We start from the raw sequence: 12,996 nt of genomic DNA on the forward strand, positions 1-12,996 counted from the left end.
CCCAAGGAACTTGGGCACGCACTTCCAGAACAGAAGGAGCAAGTATCCTGTCTTGTCACCTTCTCCATCTCTTTCTGCTGCTGCAGCTCCTTACATCTGCCCTGTCACCTCTCTCTGGCACGATGCTGTACTTTGCCAGCTGTAGGATCTTCCATGTAGCTTTATTACCTCGCTCTGCCGTGTCCCTGTGTGAGGCAGGAGTTGGCCAGGGGTCAGTTACAATCTTCTGCTCTGTGATTTCCTGCTAAATTTGGCTTTTTGCATGCTCAGGGAGGACAGGGGAAGCAAGGCCTGAGTATACCACAGTTTGCACAGAATTGGATCAGCTCTCAGAACTTCTTTCCTGAGTAGTAGTAGGAATAGCCCAGGGTAGAGGAAGTAGCTGCCATCTCCTCTAAAGCCCTGTGAAACTCCTCAGTTCCCTGAGGAACCCACTCTGCGCACCAACCTGATGTTCTTAACAGTACACAGAAGTTGACAACTGCTAAGCTTGTTCTACTAGGAATACTAATTTTCAGGAGTTGCCCATGGAGGTGAGGCCACTACATGCCTCCATGTGCCACCAGCAGCAGGGTGGAGCCAGCATTCCCACTGGGCACACACATGGAATGTGCTCACGCCATCCCATCCCCATCCAGTGTTGAGCACCGGCACAGCAGCACCAACACCCTCAGCCTGCCCCTGCCTGGTCACCATGGAGGGTTGTTGGGGGTGATACACACACAGGCTCTGCATCCCTCCAGGAACTGGGTAAGGAGGCTCAGCTCATCCAGTGTCCAGCCTCGGGATCACCAGTCTGCTCCAGTGACCAGCACAGGGCCGTGGCCCACAGCTGCGCTGCCGTTGCTGGTTCAGCCCACCCTTGCACATCGCCACTGCCTGCCCTCAGTAGCTGGCCTTGAGACACAAGTCCGTCCTTAACTGGCCCTTGCAGAGCCTCTCTTGCCTCCGCAGAGGGAGTCACGGGTGAAAATGGAACCCCACACCCTCCAAATCAGCCCAGACCTTGTCCCACACGTGTGTCCAGCCCAGACCTAGAACTGCTCCCACACCTGGCTCGCAGACCCCAGCTCGCTGTCAAGTGACACAACTTCACTCCAGGCCGCTGCCACTCCAGACATGCAGCCCCTGGGACCATGGTTACAGGAACCAGCCGTTTCCCACACCTGATTAAAAGTCATCTTGACCCCTCCCCTTCCCTACCTTCAATCCCTCCCACAATCTCGAGGGGATTTTGCATTCGTGCTGCACCTTCGTGGCACAGCGTTCAGGAACTGCCCCCACAAACCCAGAAGAGTCTGTATAAAGCCTCCCAACTCCTTGTCCATGTGCTGGGCAGTTTTGCTTTTGCCATCTCCGCAGGGCACAGCCTCAAATCTGACTTGCCCCTTCCTGGAGCCCACAAGCGGCGAGGGCAGGCATGGCCCTGTGAGCCCCCATGTGACTCATTTGATTAGTAAGAGATTAATCACCAATGCACTGGCTTGTTTGAATAACAGTATTTAATCTGTACAGGTTGAGATATCATAAAATGTGACATTCCTACCTCATCTTTAGCATCATTCCCCTGGAGCTGAGCCCTCACCTGCAGAGGGCAGGTAACCACCACTCCCCAGCAGTTCTTTGCAGTGCAAAAGTCACAGTGCAATTGCTTTAGTCCTAGACAGATGACTTCCCTCACTCAAGAGAGGGGAGATGTTAAAGCTCAAATGTTGATGAAAATTGTTACCGTTTAGGAATGCAAAAAACCCAGCTACTGCACACAGCCATTTCCAGCTGAAACTACAGCAGTTAATTGTTTAGCTGCCTTTACACTCCACACAGTTGATACTGATTTAGCCAAGAATGAAAGTAAAGCCAGTAACAAGATTTCAGAGTGATACAATTGTTGGAGGGCAGAATCTGACAAGCAACTCCACAAGTCAAAAGCGTGCTTAAGAACAGCAGGAGGTTTTCCTATACAGGGAGGGGGTATGAGCTGGACAGAGGTCACCTTCCAGAGACAAGCATGAGAGGAACATCGGCTTCAATAGAAAGCTATGAAGTACAATAGAACAAATCTGTTCATATAATTGTCAGGATAAGTATTTGACATAGTTTATGTAGTAGAATACAATACTTGAACATCTTTTAAAAATAAGCACGGATTTCATTTCATATATACACAACTGATTTTAATCATGTACTGAAAATAAATTACAGGAAATAACTTTAAAATGCAACAGAAGACAAGAGTTTCACAACAAACATTCCCATTGATTTTTTCCAAGGGGGTGAGAGATTGCAGTGCTCAAGGCAGGTAAATATCACAAATATATCAAAAAACTTCAAATTGTTGATGCATTCACACATTTACATGAGCCACAAACATTCCTTTACAGGAACTGCACTTAGCTACCACAGAACCAGGTTTTGCCATAAACTACAAAACTTTGATACAAAATCGTATTTATATATTTATATTTCATATACATGCCCTATCTGTGATTTCTTAAAAAATAAAAACTAAACACACTGTACAGACAATCCTAACTCATTGCTCGGTAGCTGTAGGCAACATTTTTGGATGGAATTTCTTCCCCAGTAGAATTAATGGCAATATTATATACACGAAGGCTAAACTGCAGAAAAAGACAGCTCAGTTCCGATATGCACCTCCCTCGGGAGCGGGTCTGCGAGTTCAAGGCAAGACACCCTCTGTGCTGAGCCACTGCCTCCCTGACAGCCCAGTTCTGCGTGAGGAACCAGCACATGCACCTGTGTAACACTGGTAAAAGGCAAGAAAGCAAGAGACGCTGCAATGGAGTGGCTGCTCCGATGGCTCCGCCGGCCGGGCCGCGCACAGAGACACTCGCTGGAGCTGGGGACATCGGGTGAGAGCACAGCTGCCGTGGGGCCGATCGTGACACTTCCCTGAAATCAGCCGCTGCAGGGGACAGGCTCCCCCGTAAGCCAGAGCCTGCACAGACTCACAACGCTGGGGAAGCTCCCCCTCCCTCCCCCAAACACGGGGCACCAGGACTATGTAAAACGGAGCCGCTCCCTCCCACCCCAGCGGGCTCCATGGCACCAGTTTGTCTGAGAAGCTGAGCACTGACAAACTTAACTCTTCCCCGGTGATGGCAGCAATCTGTGAAGCCAATCACACTAAACTACTTCTACAGTTGATTGTAAACTTTGGTTTATTTTTATTTATTTTTTTTTTTTATTATTGAGTTCTCATGGTACAGCAAGCATGTCTAGGATGAGAGGGCAGAGTTGAAGAGGAGACGAACTGTCAGTCTGTCTTTAGTCTGGCATGGTGAGCCACCTGCTCGGTCAGGCCTGCTTTGATAGAGTTTTTTACAGACTGCCTCATATGATCCTCCATCAAATTATCACTCATGGGCTTCAACACCTGTGGAATGAGAAATGTGCAAAAGAAACAAGAAAATGAGGTAACCAAGGAAAATAAGATATAAAATCATATAAAGAGATGAGACTTGAAATCATGAAAAAACTTAGAATGATGAAGTCTGACATATAGTGGCATGAACTGAAAGAGAAATGAATTTTGCTGCTAGAGTAATGAGGTTAAAGCAGTCACATGCTATGGACACAAGTGATACCCCTCCTACACAGCAGTATTTCACTGAATTCAAACCACTTTACAGTTCCTAGAAGATGGATGTGCAATTCCATACCCCATATGCAGCATCAGTCTGGTATGGTTACAGCATTTATGCAGACCGGCCCAGACGGTCCAGCTTATTGTCCTATATGTGTAAGTGTGAACACTTCAGATACAGAAAGAAAGTTAAAAATACTGGCTAGTTTTTCTTCTTGTTATTGTTGGATGAGAGTCGCTGTCGCGGCACTGATGTAAGAGCACGACGAACCGTTCGGCGTCTAAGGACTTCAAAGAGTTTGGAAAACACCTAAAACACGAAGTCAGCTGTTAGGAAAAACGACTCTCACAACACAGCAGAAACTCAATCAACTTCAGAAAAACAAACAAACAAAAAAAAACCTGATTTGCAGTAACTTCTCACCTTCCTGGGATTCCTCTGAAGCAAGGAGGGAAAAGAAAGGCAGAGATTCAGAAAAATCAACAGCAAGAATGAGTATTTAATCAAGAGTGATTCAGACATGACCTGCAGTGCTTTGTTATTACGGGTGATGTGCAGCTCTAACAGAAACACCGCTGATGTCTTTTGCAGACCACCTTCCCCCAGCCCACAAATGGCAAGCTCCTGCCAGCCTAAGTCAAGCTCTCCCCCTCCCAGGGAAGGCAGCAGCCAGACCAAGCTGCCTGTGCTTGGTGTCCTGCAGCAGCAGCTCCAGTAGTACCGGAGAGCCTCAATTTTAACCACTAGCGAGTGGTGCTAACTCAAGATTTAGTTACTGATTTATTTACTGATGCTCATTTCATCTCTGTTTTTAAGAACCCACTTTTCCTGCTCCAGTGTAACTCAAAACCTGACTAGGACCCTCAGCAGGTTGCTCAGATAGGCCTAGTGTACCAGTGCCTAGGATCAGTGACAGATCAGCCCTGAACACAGGGATTTTCCAGCTGTGGAAGCAAGCATCTGTGCAGAAGCCTCCAGTTAGCTACCAGCTCACGCCTCACAGGACACACTTTAATGTCACCCCAGATAAGCTCAGCGCACCCTTTATTTCCAGTAACAACAGCAGGAAAGTGCCTCCCTTCTGCTGGCACTGGACAGAGCTAGTCAGAATGCTGCAAAAACTACTGGTCAGGAATTCTCTACATTGACCTTACTGGCACAGCTGTGTCAACTGAGTTCAGGCAGCAAAATCTCTATGCAGGAAGTTTTCTCCTCCAGCTCTATTGTCCTTACACTTACATCTTTCCTTTCAGACATTTGCTGAGTATTCCTTGCAAACAGCAGTTGCACCCACTGAAGCTGTCACAGACAGCACATGTCTCCCTGATGGACGAAACCTGCTGGGCACCCTCTGGTAGCAGCTGCTGAAAGCCATCACTCAGCCAGTTCTCTCCACGGACTAATCAATTCCTTGCTCTGAATAAGGAAAGAGAGTTTTGAAGAGTCCCCTCCACTCTTTACCATCAAAGCACTGACTAAGTAACCTTCTGCACCTTAAGTAGCACTTCTGTGATAATATCCTAAGCTTATTTAATGTTCCTTGTGTGCAGCATCTGTTCCTGAAGAGAGCAGTCACACTACTGAGCAGATTTTCACTTTGGCAGCACTAGCATTCTCTATTAGGTCTAGACCAGCTTTTCCCTCTCAGCACTGAACAGAAGCTGTTTGATATGTCTGCTCAAGGCAGCAAGACTTTGCAATAAAAACAGATACCAACCTGTTCCCATATAGCTTCAGCGATCTGATCAATGGCTGTTCCAACTTCTCTGAATTCCCCAGAGTACTTAACGTATGCCCAAGTACAAAACGATATAAGAGCCATCCCCAGCACGAGATTACACAGGGCAGCTATGGAGTTCATGCCAAGGAACCCAGTCAGTCCTGAGATTATGTACATGGCAAACATGACTGCAAACAGAGTGGCAGGGGTACGAGCAGCATAAAAGATGTTTTTGCCATCGTTGTGCTTCACGAAGTTTGCATATATCTCTTCGATTTCCACTTCCAGTTGCTCCTGGTAGCGCCGGCAGAACTCCTCCCCTCCCATCTTCTTGACGGAGCGGAACTGCCGGATGGCGCTCTCTCGGAAATCCTGGTGCTTCCGCTCGAGGTCCGACGGGGCAATGTAAGGCTTATCTCCCCCACACACCTGTGGGAGCAGCAGACATCACACAGTCACACCCTGAGCACCTGCTGCTGCACAGCCAGCACCTGCCCCTCGCTGCCCCTGTGAGCCCCAGGCCCGTCCAGCGAAGCTGCCAAAGGTATTTTGGATCCTGGTGGGGCAGGAGCCTCACCTGTCCAAGCACACACAGACCCACAGCACAGGACTGAACTTCACTCTTCTCTTCAGGCAAGCCCAGGAGGACAGGACTACAGCCACATGCACATCCCTGCCTTTTTCCCAGAATGAAGTCCTCCACATCCACCAAAACTCCCTGGAAAATGCCTAGCAATCTCATCCTTCAGAACAGTTTCTTCACATTGCCCAGAGCATGTTAAACACCAAGAGCTACTGAAGGATCAAGAGGCCACCACACAAATAACTGCCACAGTTTTCTTATACTCTGTGACAGTGCACCTGTTGTTTCTTACATTTCAGGTCATTAGGGGACAGTATTTTGGATTTGCACACTCAGCAAAGGAGGGCTTTGGTTCACGAGGACAGCTCAGAAGCTGCAGCAAGAACTACCTTAACATAATAGAGTTTTAAATCCAAAGAGTTCCCACTTCTGTTCTTAAAAATAGAAGTTTCAGAGCTGTGTCAGATCAAGAACATCATATGAGACATCTGGATAAAAAACTATTCCATAATTTGTGCATATCTCTACAGTGATATAAAAATATACAGTACTGGGGAACATTACTATGGAAACAAAGTCTGTTTAAAAGAACATCTGTTTCTGTTTATTCCCTGCTCCAATCTAGAAACCTTACAGCTACAGTATCTCAACAACCACTGAACATTCAAGTTTGTAAGGCAGCCTTGGCACTTATTATAAACAACACATTTACTATTTCAAGATATTTTCCAAAATGGAAATAGAGGAGTTCCCTTAAACCAGCAGAATATTCTCCAAACAGCCTGCTAACAAATGGAACTGGCTTGTCTGCCACTAGCACTAGGTCTTACTTTAATTTCAAAACAGCTACTTCAGCAATTAAGACCACAATTAGCCTAATTAATGGGGAGCTATGTTTGTAGCATGTTCTCACACCTACTGGTCTTTCTGGTTGTACAGTTTCACAATAAGCACAGTTCTGTTAAGCTTTACGAGAGATGTAATGGTTTTCAGAATTTCCTATGATAAAACCTTGCACACCACTACACTGAAGTATGAAATTCATCCAGCATTCAGCTTCGAATCATACAAGATCACTATCTTCAAGAGAAGAAGCAAGTGGGAAATTACATACACAGGTTTTTCAAAGTAATTCTTGTATTCCAAGGGCTTCTTTAAAGTTCTGAATCACTTCAATCCTTGCATTTTACAGCTAATGAATGGCCACAATTCAGAAGCAGGAGACTACAGAACTAGAATTCCACTCCTGTGCAACCCTGACACAACAAATGTCTGCTCACCTGCTTGTGCATTTCATGTCACAGGATTTTGAGATGCCTGTCAAGAGCCATAGAGGGAAGTAACAGGTGGGAATCCTGCAAACACACACATTTTCATACCTCCCCAGCATCACACACCCAAGCTCAGAGCAGAGTGCAGAAAACACACAAGTCCTGGCCCTGAGTTACCTTCCCCCACTGAAGTGCTCACATACAGAGGACAGCATGGAAGCTCAAGATCTGTATTTGCATGTAGGTGTTTAGGAAAGGCTGTGCCATCATACCTGCTCCATGCCTTTGCTGTACAAGTCTTTTGCTCCTGCCACAGCAGCAAGGTTGTTCGCTTCAGCTGTTGCCTAGAAAACATGGAGCATGTGTGTCATTCACAGCATTCCCAGGTTTTACACAGCACTGCACTCCAAACATACCTCCAGAGCTCCTGATGGCCAGGAAAAGGCCACACAAAAATAAGTGAAGTTTAGCAATATACATTAAAACACATTGCCGTCTTTCTTCAGCTGTCTAGCACAGCTGCAAACAAACCTCAGCCTGCTTGTACAGGCTTTTCATCATGGGCAATCTCTTCTGAATGCTCTACTGTTAATAGGCACATAAAGGTCACTAAACTATCATATTTTAATCCTGGTACTGGATTACTTCCAGTACCTGAGAGGAAAGAAGGAAGCTGTTATGATTTCTACATTATAGATGTACAGTTTTGGTGTCAATTGCAATTGTCAAGTTTCTTAAGAATTTTAGACTTATTTTCTACCTGTGTCATGTCAGGGACAATATTGTAGTTATAGCTGCAAGATGTCATTTTCTGAATATCTCTCAGCCAAACAACAAGTTACAGGAAACCAATGCTTAGAGAGTAAAGCAGTTAAAAAACCCAACCAACCAGACAGACCCCAGCTCTATTTGGCTGGTTTAATTTCATGTGGTTGATGAAACTGAGGGGAAAATACCCAACCATCACAGTTCAGGTGGCTTTCAAAGTACACAGATCCTTCAAGAACTACAGCTGTGAAGGGGAGCTTCAGGCCCACAGCAGTCATGATTCTTCAGCTGCAAAGAACTCATAAAGTACCCATCATCTAATCAGATTACTTGAAAGAAAATAAAATACCTGCAGCATAGATTTCGGATGAGGTAGCTCCTCTCCTTGATAGATTTTAATGTAAGCCTAAATGGGAAGGAAAAAACAAAAGGTTTATTTTTCTCAACATTCGTGTTTAAGGAGAATAAGAAATGAGGGATGACAAAAAGATAGAGCTCGGATTATTTCTCTGTAACAGTGCTAAATACTGAATTATGTAATTTTCTTCATAAAAGTCTGGCATTTTTTCCCCCTTCTCTTTCCTATGCCTGAGACTGGGGCCCAGCAGGGCAGCAGAGCACTCTGAGGAGACATCACCACTGTCCCAAAACCACTGACAGGTTTTGACAGCAGGTTTCTATTCCCTCAAATGCATAAGGGCCTGGCTAAACGGGGAATCTTCACCCATAACAAAAGAGTGGAGATGATTATCCCAGCCTTTCTGGCAAGAGGTCTGCCCAAACTTACCCCAGTGCTGAGAGAACCAATACTTACATTTCCCCACATGCCTTGATCTACTGAAGTGTAGGAGGAAAAAAACCAGATCAAGGCACTTGCTACAGACAGAGCTGAGCAGACAAAACACTTCCAGAAGCTAAGCAGGCACCCATCCCACTGTGCCCCACCCCGCTTATCCTCAGGTGTCCTTTCTTTCCCCAGGGTTTCAGGGGGCTGGAAGAGAACACACAGTTCCTTTCTTGTCCAGCCCCCACCAGCTGGCCCATGCACGCTCCTGGGGACAGGGAAGTGGGGCACAGCAGGCAGCAGCAGCCATTCCAGTGCCTTGGACAAGCTGTGCGAGTTCCACCAGCAAGGCCACTCTCAGCCCCTTGAGGGGGGCCTGTCCTCACTCTCTTCACACCACTGCTTCCCTCCCTGCCCTGTCTGCAAGCCTCAGGCCTGAGGATTTTTTGCTCCAAGGAAGGAGAGAACAAGGTTATCAGGGTCCCCATGTAGTCAATGCTCTAGGTTGTAGAACAACCTACAAAAACATATAGAGTTATACAGGACTCTGTTCCCTTGACACCCTCCGTGCTTCTGCAGCTATTTCCTCCAAGTAAAAGCCCTACAGTTTCCAACTCAGGCCTCACAAGCTCAGCTGCAGATGCACAGTCCCAGGGGAGCAGTCCTCTTTAGTTACATAAGCATGGCATTTCTGCAGCACCTCACGGCACTGCTCCCTGACTGGATCCAGGATGTGAATCACCTTTCCAGTAGAGGCTTTACACTTGGGTTTTTAGGATGCAGTCCTTTCTAAACTGCTGTTGAACGTGCACTCCCTGCACTGTACCTGAGGGGGTCCTACGAGAGAAAATCTGGAGCAAAAAGCAGCGTGCAACCATGTAAACAGAGAGAGTGAAGCTCTGTGCTCCCCTGCTGATTTTACACTTGTCAGAACAGCCATCACTTCTTCAGCCCATACCATGTCTTTCCTTCAAAAAGTTACTTTGTTTTACAAGTGAAGTTAAACGAGCACTGGTCTCAAATTCCTTCCTTGACTAGCTTGTTTCTTAACATCAGCCTAACTTTTCGTCCCCAAAATTAGCAATGCCAAATTCCCGTCTTCAGGAGACAGTGGCATCATTCCCACCAAGCCAACTGTCTAAGTCGTTCCAATTAAAAAAAAAAAAAAATAAAGCTACACACACCAGGCCAATCCCTGGTGATGTAGAGATTATGTTATCGCATTTCTGCTGGTGTCACCATGATACCAAAAAAGCTCAAGACTAACAGCTGTGAGCATCATACATAAATATTTCAGAGCACAGTGGTGCTATACATGCAAGTGTTTAGAAAGCACCTTCCTTGCATGTTAAAAATCCAGAGGGCAGTATCTGAAATTTTCACTGCATACCTAGCAGTTTAAGAGCTGTTTTGCTATCTGTCAAAGCTACATGAGACATACTTTAATTCAAAATAACCAAAACAAAAAAAAAAAAACAACTGGGTTTTCAAAGTAGGAAAAAAAATCTAATAAAGCTTGAGCTATTTCAGCCTATTCAGAGGGAGGATAATAAAAGCCACCAACCCACAAATTTTGCTAACAGTAGCTTGCGAAGAGCTGTACTGTTAGGAAGTAGTGTGCCAGTTCTGGAAAGTCAGAGTAATGAAATGAAAATAAAAGTGAGCTGATCAGTGAGTGTCAGCCTAGATATCTTATCTTCTCTGGGAACACCATGGCCTAAATTTAGAATACTGTCTTTTAAGCTATTAACAGAAATAATTAGTATGAGTTTGCTTACCTTGAAGTATTCTACAAGATCTCTACAGGTCACCTTGGATCCACTAATCTCTTTTTCTACCAAGTTTTCAGGGGCAAGCAGTAATGGTACCAAATTCCGCAGCTCATTCTTAAAATCCTCATCTATATCTAGTAAAATTCAATCAATTTCAAGAAAAAGGTGGTTAGTTTTCAATCTTCTATCTCCCAAAGGAGCACTGATAGCCCACAATCTTTCTAAATCCACAGCATCACAACTCTGAACTGCATTTTTAAGGTATTTAAAGGCTTACATACATAATTTTAGTAAGTTCTACCCACTCTTAATCTACCAATCTTAACTCCAGACTGGGAGAACAAGGCTCCACTGTCCTTTCAATACTTTAAGTGCGTTTCCCCAGTTACACCAACGCACAATGGCCTCACAGGTGTGTGCCCTCAGCACAGCAGGGGCTGGCACCCCACCACTGCAACTCACTTTTATAGCCTTTGCCATTCTGATGCATTCCCTCCGTCAGGAGACACGTGTCCCTTGGAGGAATCCTGACTGCCTCTCCTTCTGCAGTAGCAGAACCCTATGGCTTTTATTTCAGCCATTTCAGAGCTGACCTGTGGCTCAGCAAGTTCTTAGAGGAAAGCCTTTCCAGAAAGTAAAGTCTTTAATCTTGGGAATTCTAACCTCTGGAGCCCTTAGTTATCTTTGGAATCGCTATTTAATGACCTTTAAGCATGTCTCAAATTATCAGATTACAATGAACAGCTAGACACAAAGATATCCACTCCCTCTCCCTGCTTAATTCCTCTACTTTTAAACCACTAAAAAGAGCACACAATGCACATTTCTTAATTCTGCAGCTTCACCTTTTAGCCTTATATTTTCCAGTCAGGCATTTCAATAGCTAACCATTACAGTGCTTAACTTCCATCATATAAGAAAACAAACTCAGTGATCTGAATCAAGAAACACAAAATGAACAGCTTCCTACCATTCAATCTCCCATCAAAATTTGGATTTGTCGCAACTTTAAGACCAGGGTGGGGCAACAGGAAACACCCAAGATTACTGAAACAGGAGTGAATATGCTTCCTTACATTCTGTAGCTCTTCATGTTGGTTTTGCTTTACCTGAAGGAAAAAAAAAAGCATTAAGAACTGCTACCAGTTTTACAGCACTGCAATCAAGATTAACCATCATCTTAAAAGCAGTAAGAGCACAGAAGTGTGTTTAAGCTTTTATTCCAGAACCTAATAATGTCAACTTTGCCTATGAGTGGAAACACCACAAAAGTATTTTATTAGCACAAGGAGCCAGCTCATGATGCATCATTGTCTTGACAGCAAGGTGTCACTTAGAAGATCAGAACAGGACTACTGGAGATAACTTACCTGCAATCTTTTCTCTAGGAACTTTTTTCCTCCCTCCAAGCCATATGCATGCTCATAAGGATAACTCCAATCTCTAATTAAGAACATTAATGTCTGCAACGGGAAGAACGACAGCAGTCAATGCTTTGCATCATTCCTAAGGGTGAAAATTCTATCACATTGTGTGATTATTTCAAGTATTTGGCTGCTCTAAAACTATATTATAGATTACAAGCAAGGATACTATGTAAGTTTTTTGGTATATTTGGCTGTTCTAAATGTAGCAGCCTTGTAGTTCTGTGGTGCAAGTGTTTGCATGTTATAAAAAAACAACTAAACAGAACACCCACCACCAAACAGGACCTTTTCTCAGAACCATCTCCCATCAGCAAGGACCAACCATATCTCAGAGTAATAAAGAAGAAGGCAGCACAAAATTTTTCTCCCTTAACACCTGCACATCACTTGACATTTTGATTCCTTTTATGCCTTATAACTCAAGCACAAAGCTATATTTGCCCAAAATGTTATCCCCTTCAGCATTTTTTCCATTGGGTTTTTTGCAAATCCATGTGGCAACAGTGAAGGAAAATTAGTCTTGCAAAGAACTGGTTACCTTCAGCTCAACTAATCTATCTGCAGAAATTATCCTGAGCTCATTTTCTGCACATTCAACTGCTTAAATCCATTTAACACATAGTTACCTGAAACGGCTTTTGGTAAATTTCTTCCATAGCTAGTCTTCCATACTCTGTAAACAACTGAGAGAAAGAGCAGTGTAAGGATGTGCCACATAGAAAACACATTTTTCTGCTGTGAAATATTCTATTCTGTCACGAAAAAATAAAGCCTTCAATCCTGTATTTTACTATAGGTTTCAATCTTGTATCTTACTATAGGTTGAGAATGGCAAACCAACCTCAATAATGAGTATACCAACCCTCACTAAGATTCAGGTAGGAGACATGATTCCCACAGGCTTCACAGTGCCATTCCTGAACTGTCAACACACTGCAGTTTTAAGTGGGTGGCTTGTGGGCTATTCTCAGAGAAAAGCTGGCTGCATTTCTCACCAAGCCAGCTTCCAACTCTTGCTTCCTAGGCTAAGGAGGTAAACCTGTCTAACATTTGCCCCTTACTT

At 44.6% G+C, this 12,996-nt stretch overlaps 1 protein-coding gene across 7 annotated transcripts in view; it reads right to left on the reverse strand.

Moving 5' to 3' along the window:
• Nucleotides 1-3,164: 3,164 nt before the first annotated feature.
• Nucleotides 3,165-12,996, reverse strand: part of ATL2 (atlastin GTPase 2) — a 38,888-nt gene continuing 29,056 nt past the window's right edge. Inside the window, exons 6-15 of one of the 7 annotated variants that reach the window (XR_010997907.1) lie at nt 12,560-12,616; nt 11,877-11,969; nt 11,477-11,615; nt 10,513-10,640; nt 8,300-8,356; nt 7,455-7,526; nt 5,326-5,757; nt 4,032-4,046; nt 3,684-3,917; nt 3,165-3,397 (exon numbers count right to left, since the gene is read on the reverse strand). Coding sequence is in view for 6 of the 7 variants with exons in the window: in XM_068186483.1 (XP_068042584.1) it covers nt 3,278-3,397; nt 4,032-4,046; nt 5,326-5,757; nt 7,455-7,526; nt 8,300-8,356; nt 10,513-10,640; nt 11,477-11,615; nt 11,877-11,969; nt 12,560-12,616 (1,113 nt within the window). In the remaining variant the exon portion in view is untranslated. Of the gene's footprint in view, nt 3,918-4,031; nt 4,047-5,325; nt 5,758-7,454; nt 7,527-8,299; nt 8,357-10,512; nt 10,641-11,476; nt 11,616-11,876; nt 11,970-12,559; nt 12,617-12,996 lie in introns of all 7 variants that reach the window. The other 6 variants (XM_068186485.1, XM_068186484.1, XM_068186483.1 and 3 more) reach the window with 6 other exon arrangements.

Source organism: Anomalospiza imberbis, chromosome 3 (assembly GCF_031753505.1).
Source record: "Anomalospiza imberbis isolate Cuckoo-Finch-1a 21T00152 chromosome 3, ASM3175350v1, whole genome shotgun sequence".
Taxonomy (NCBI): Eukaryota; Metazoa; Chordata; class Aves; order Passeriformes; family Viduidae; genus Anomalospiza; species Anomalospiza imberbis.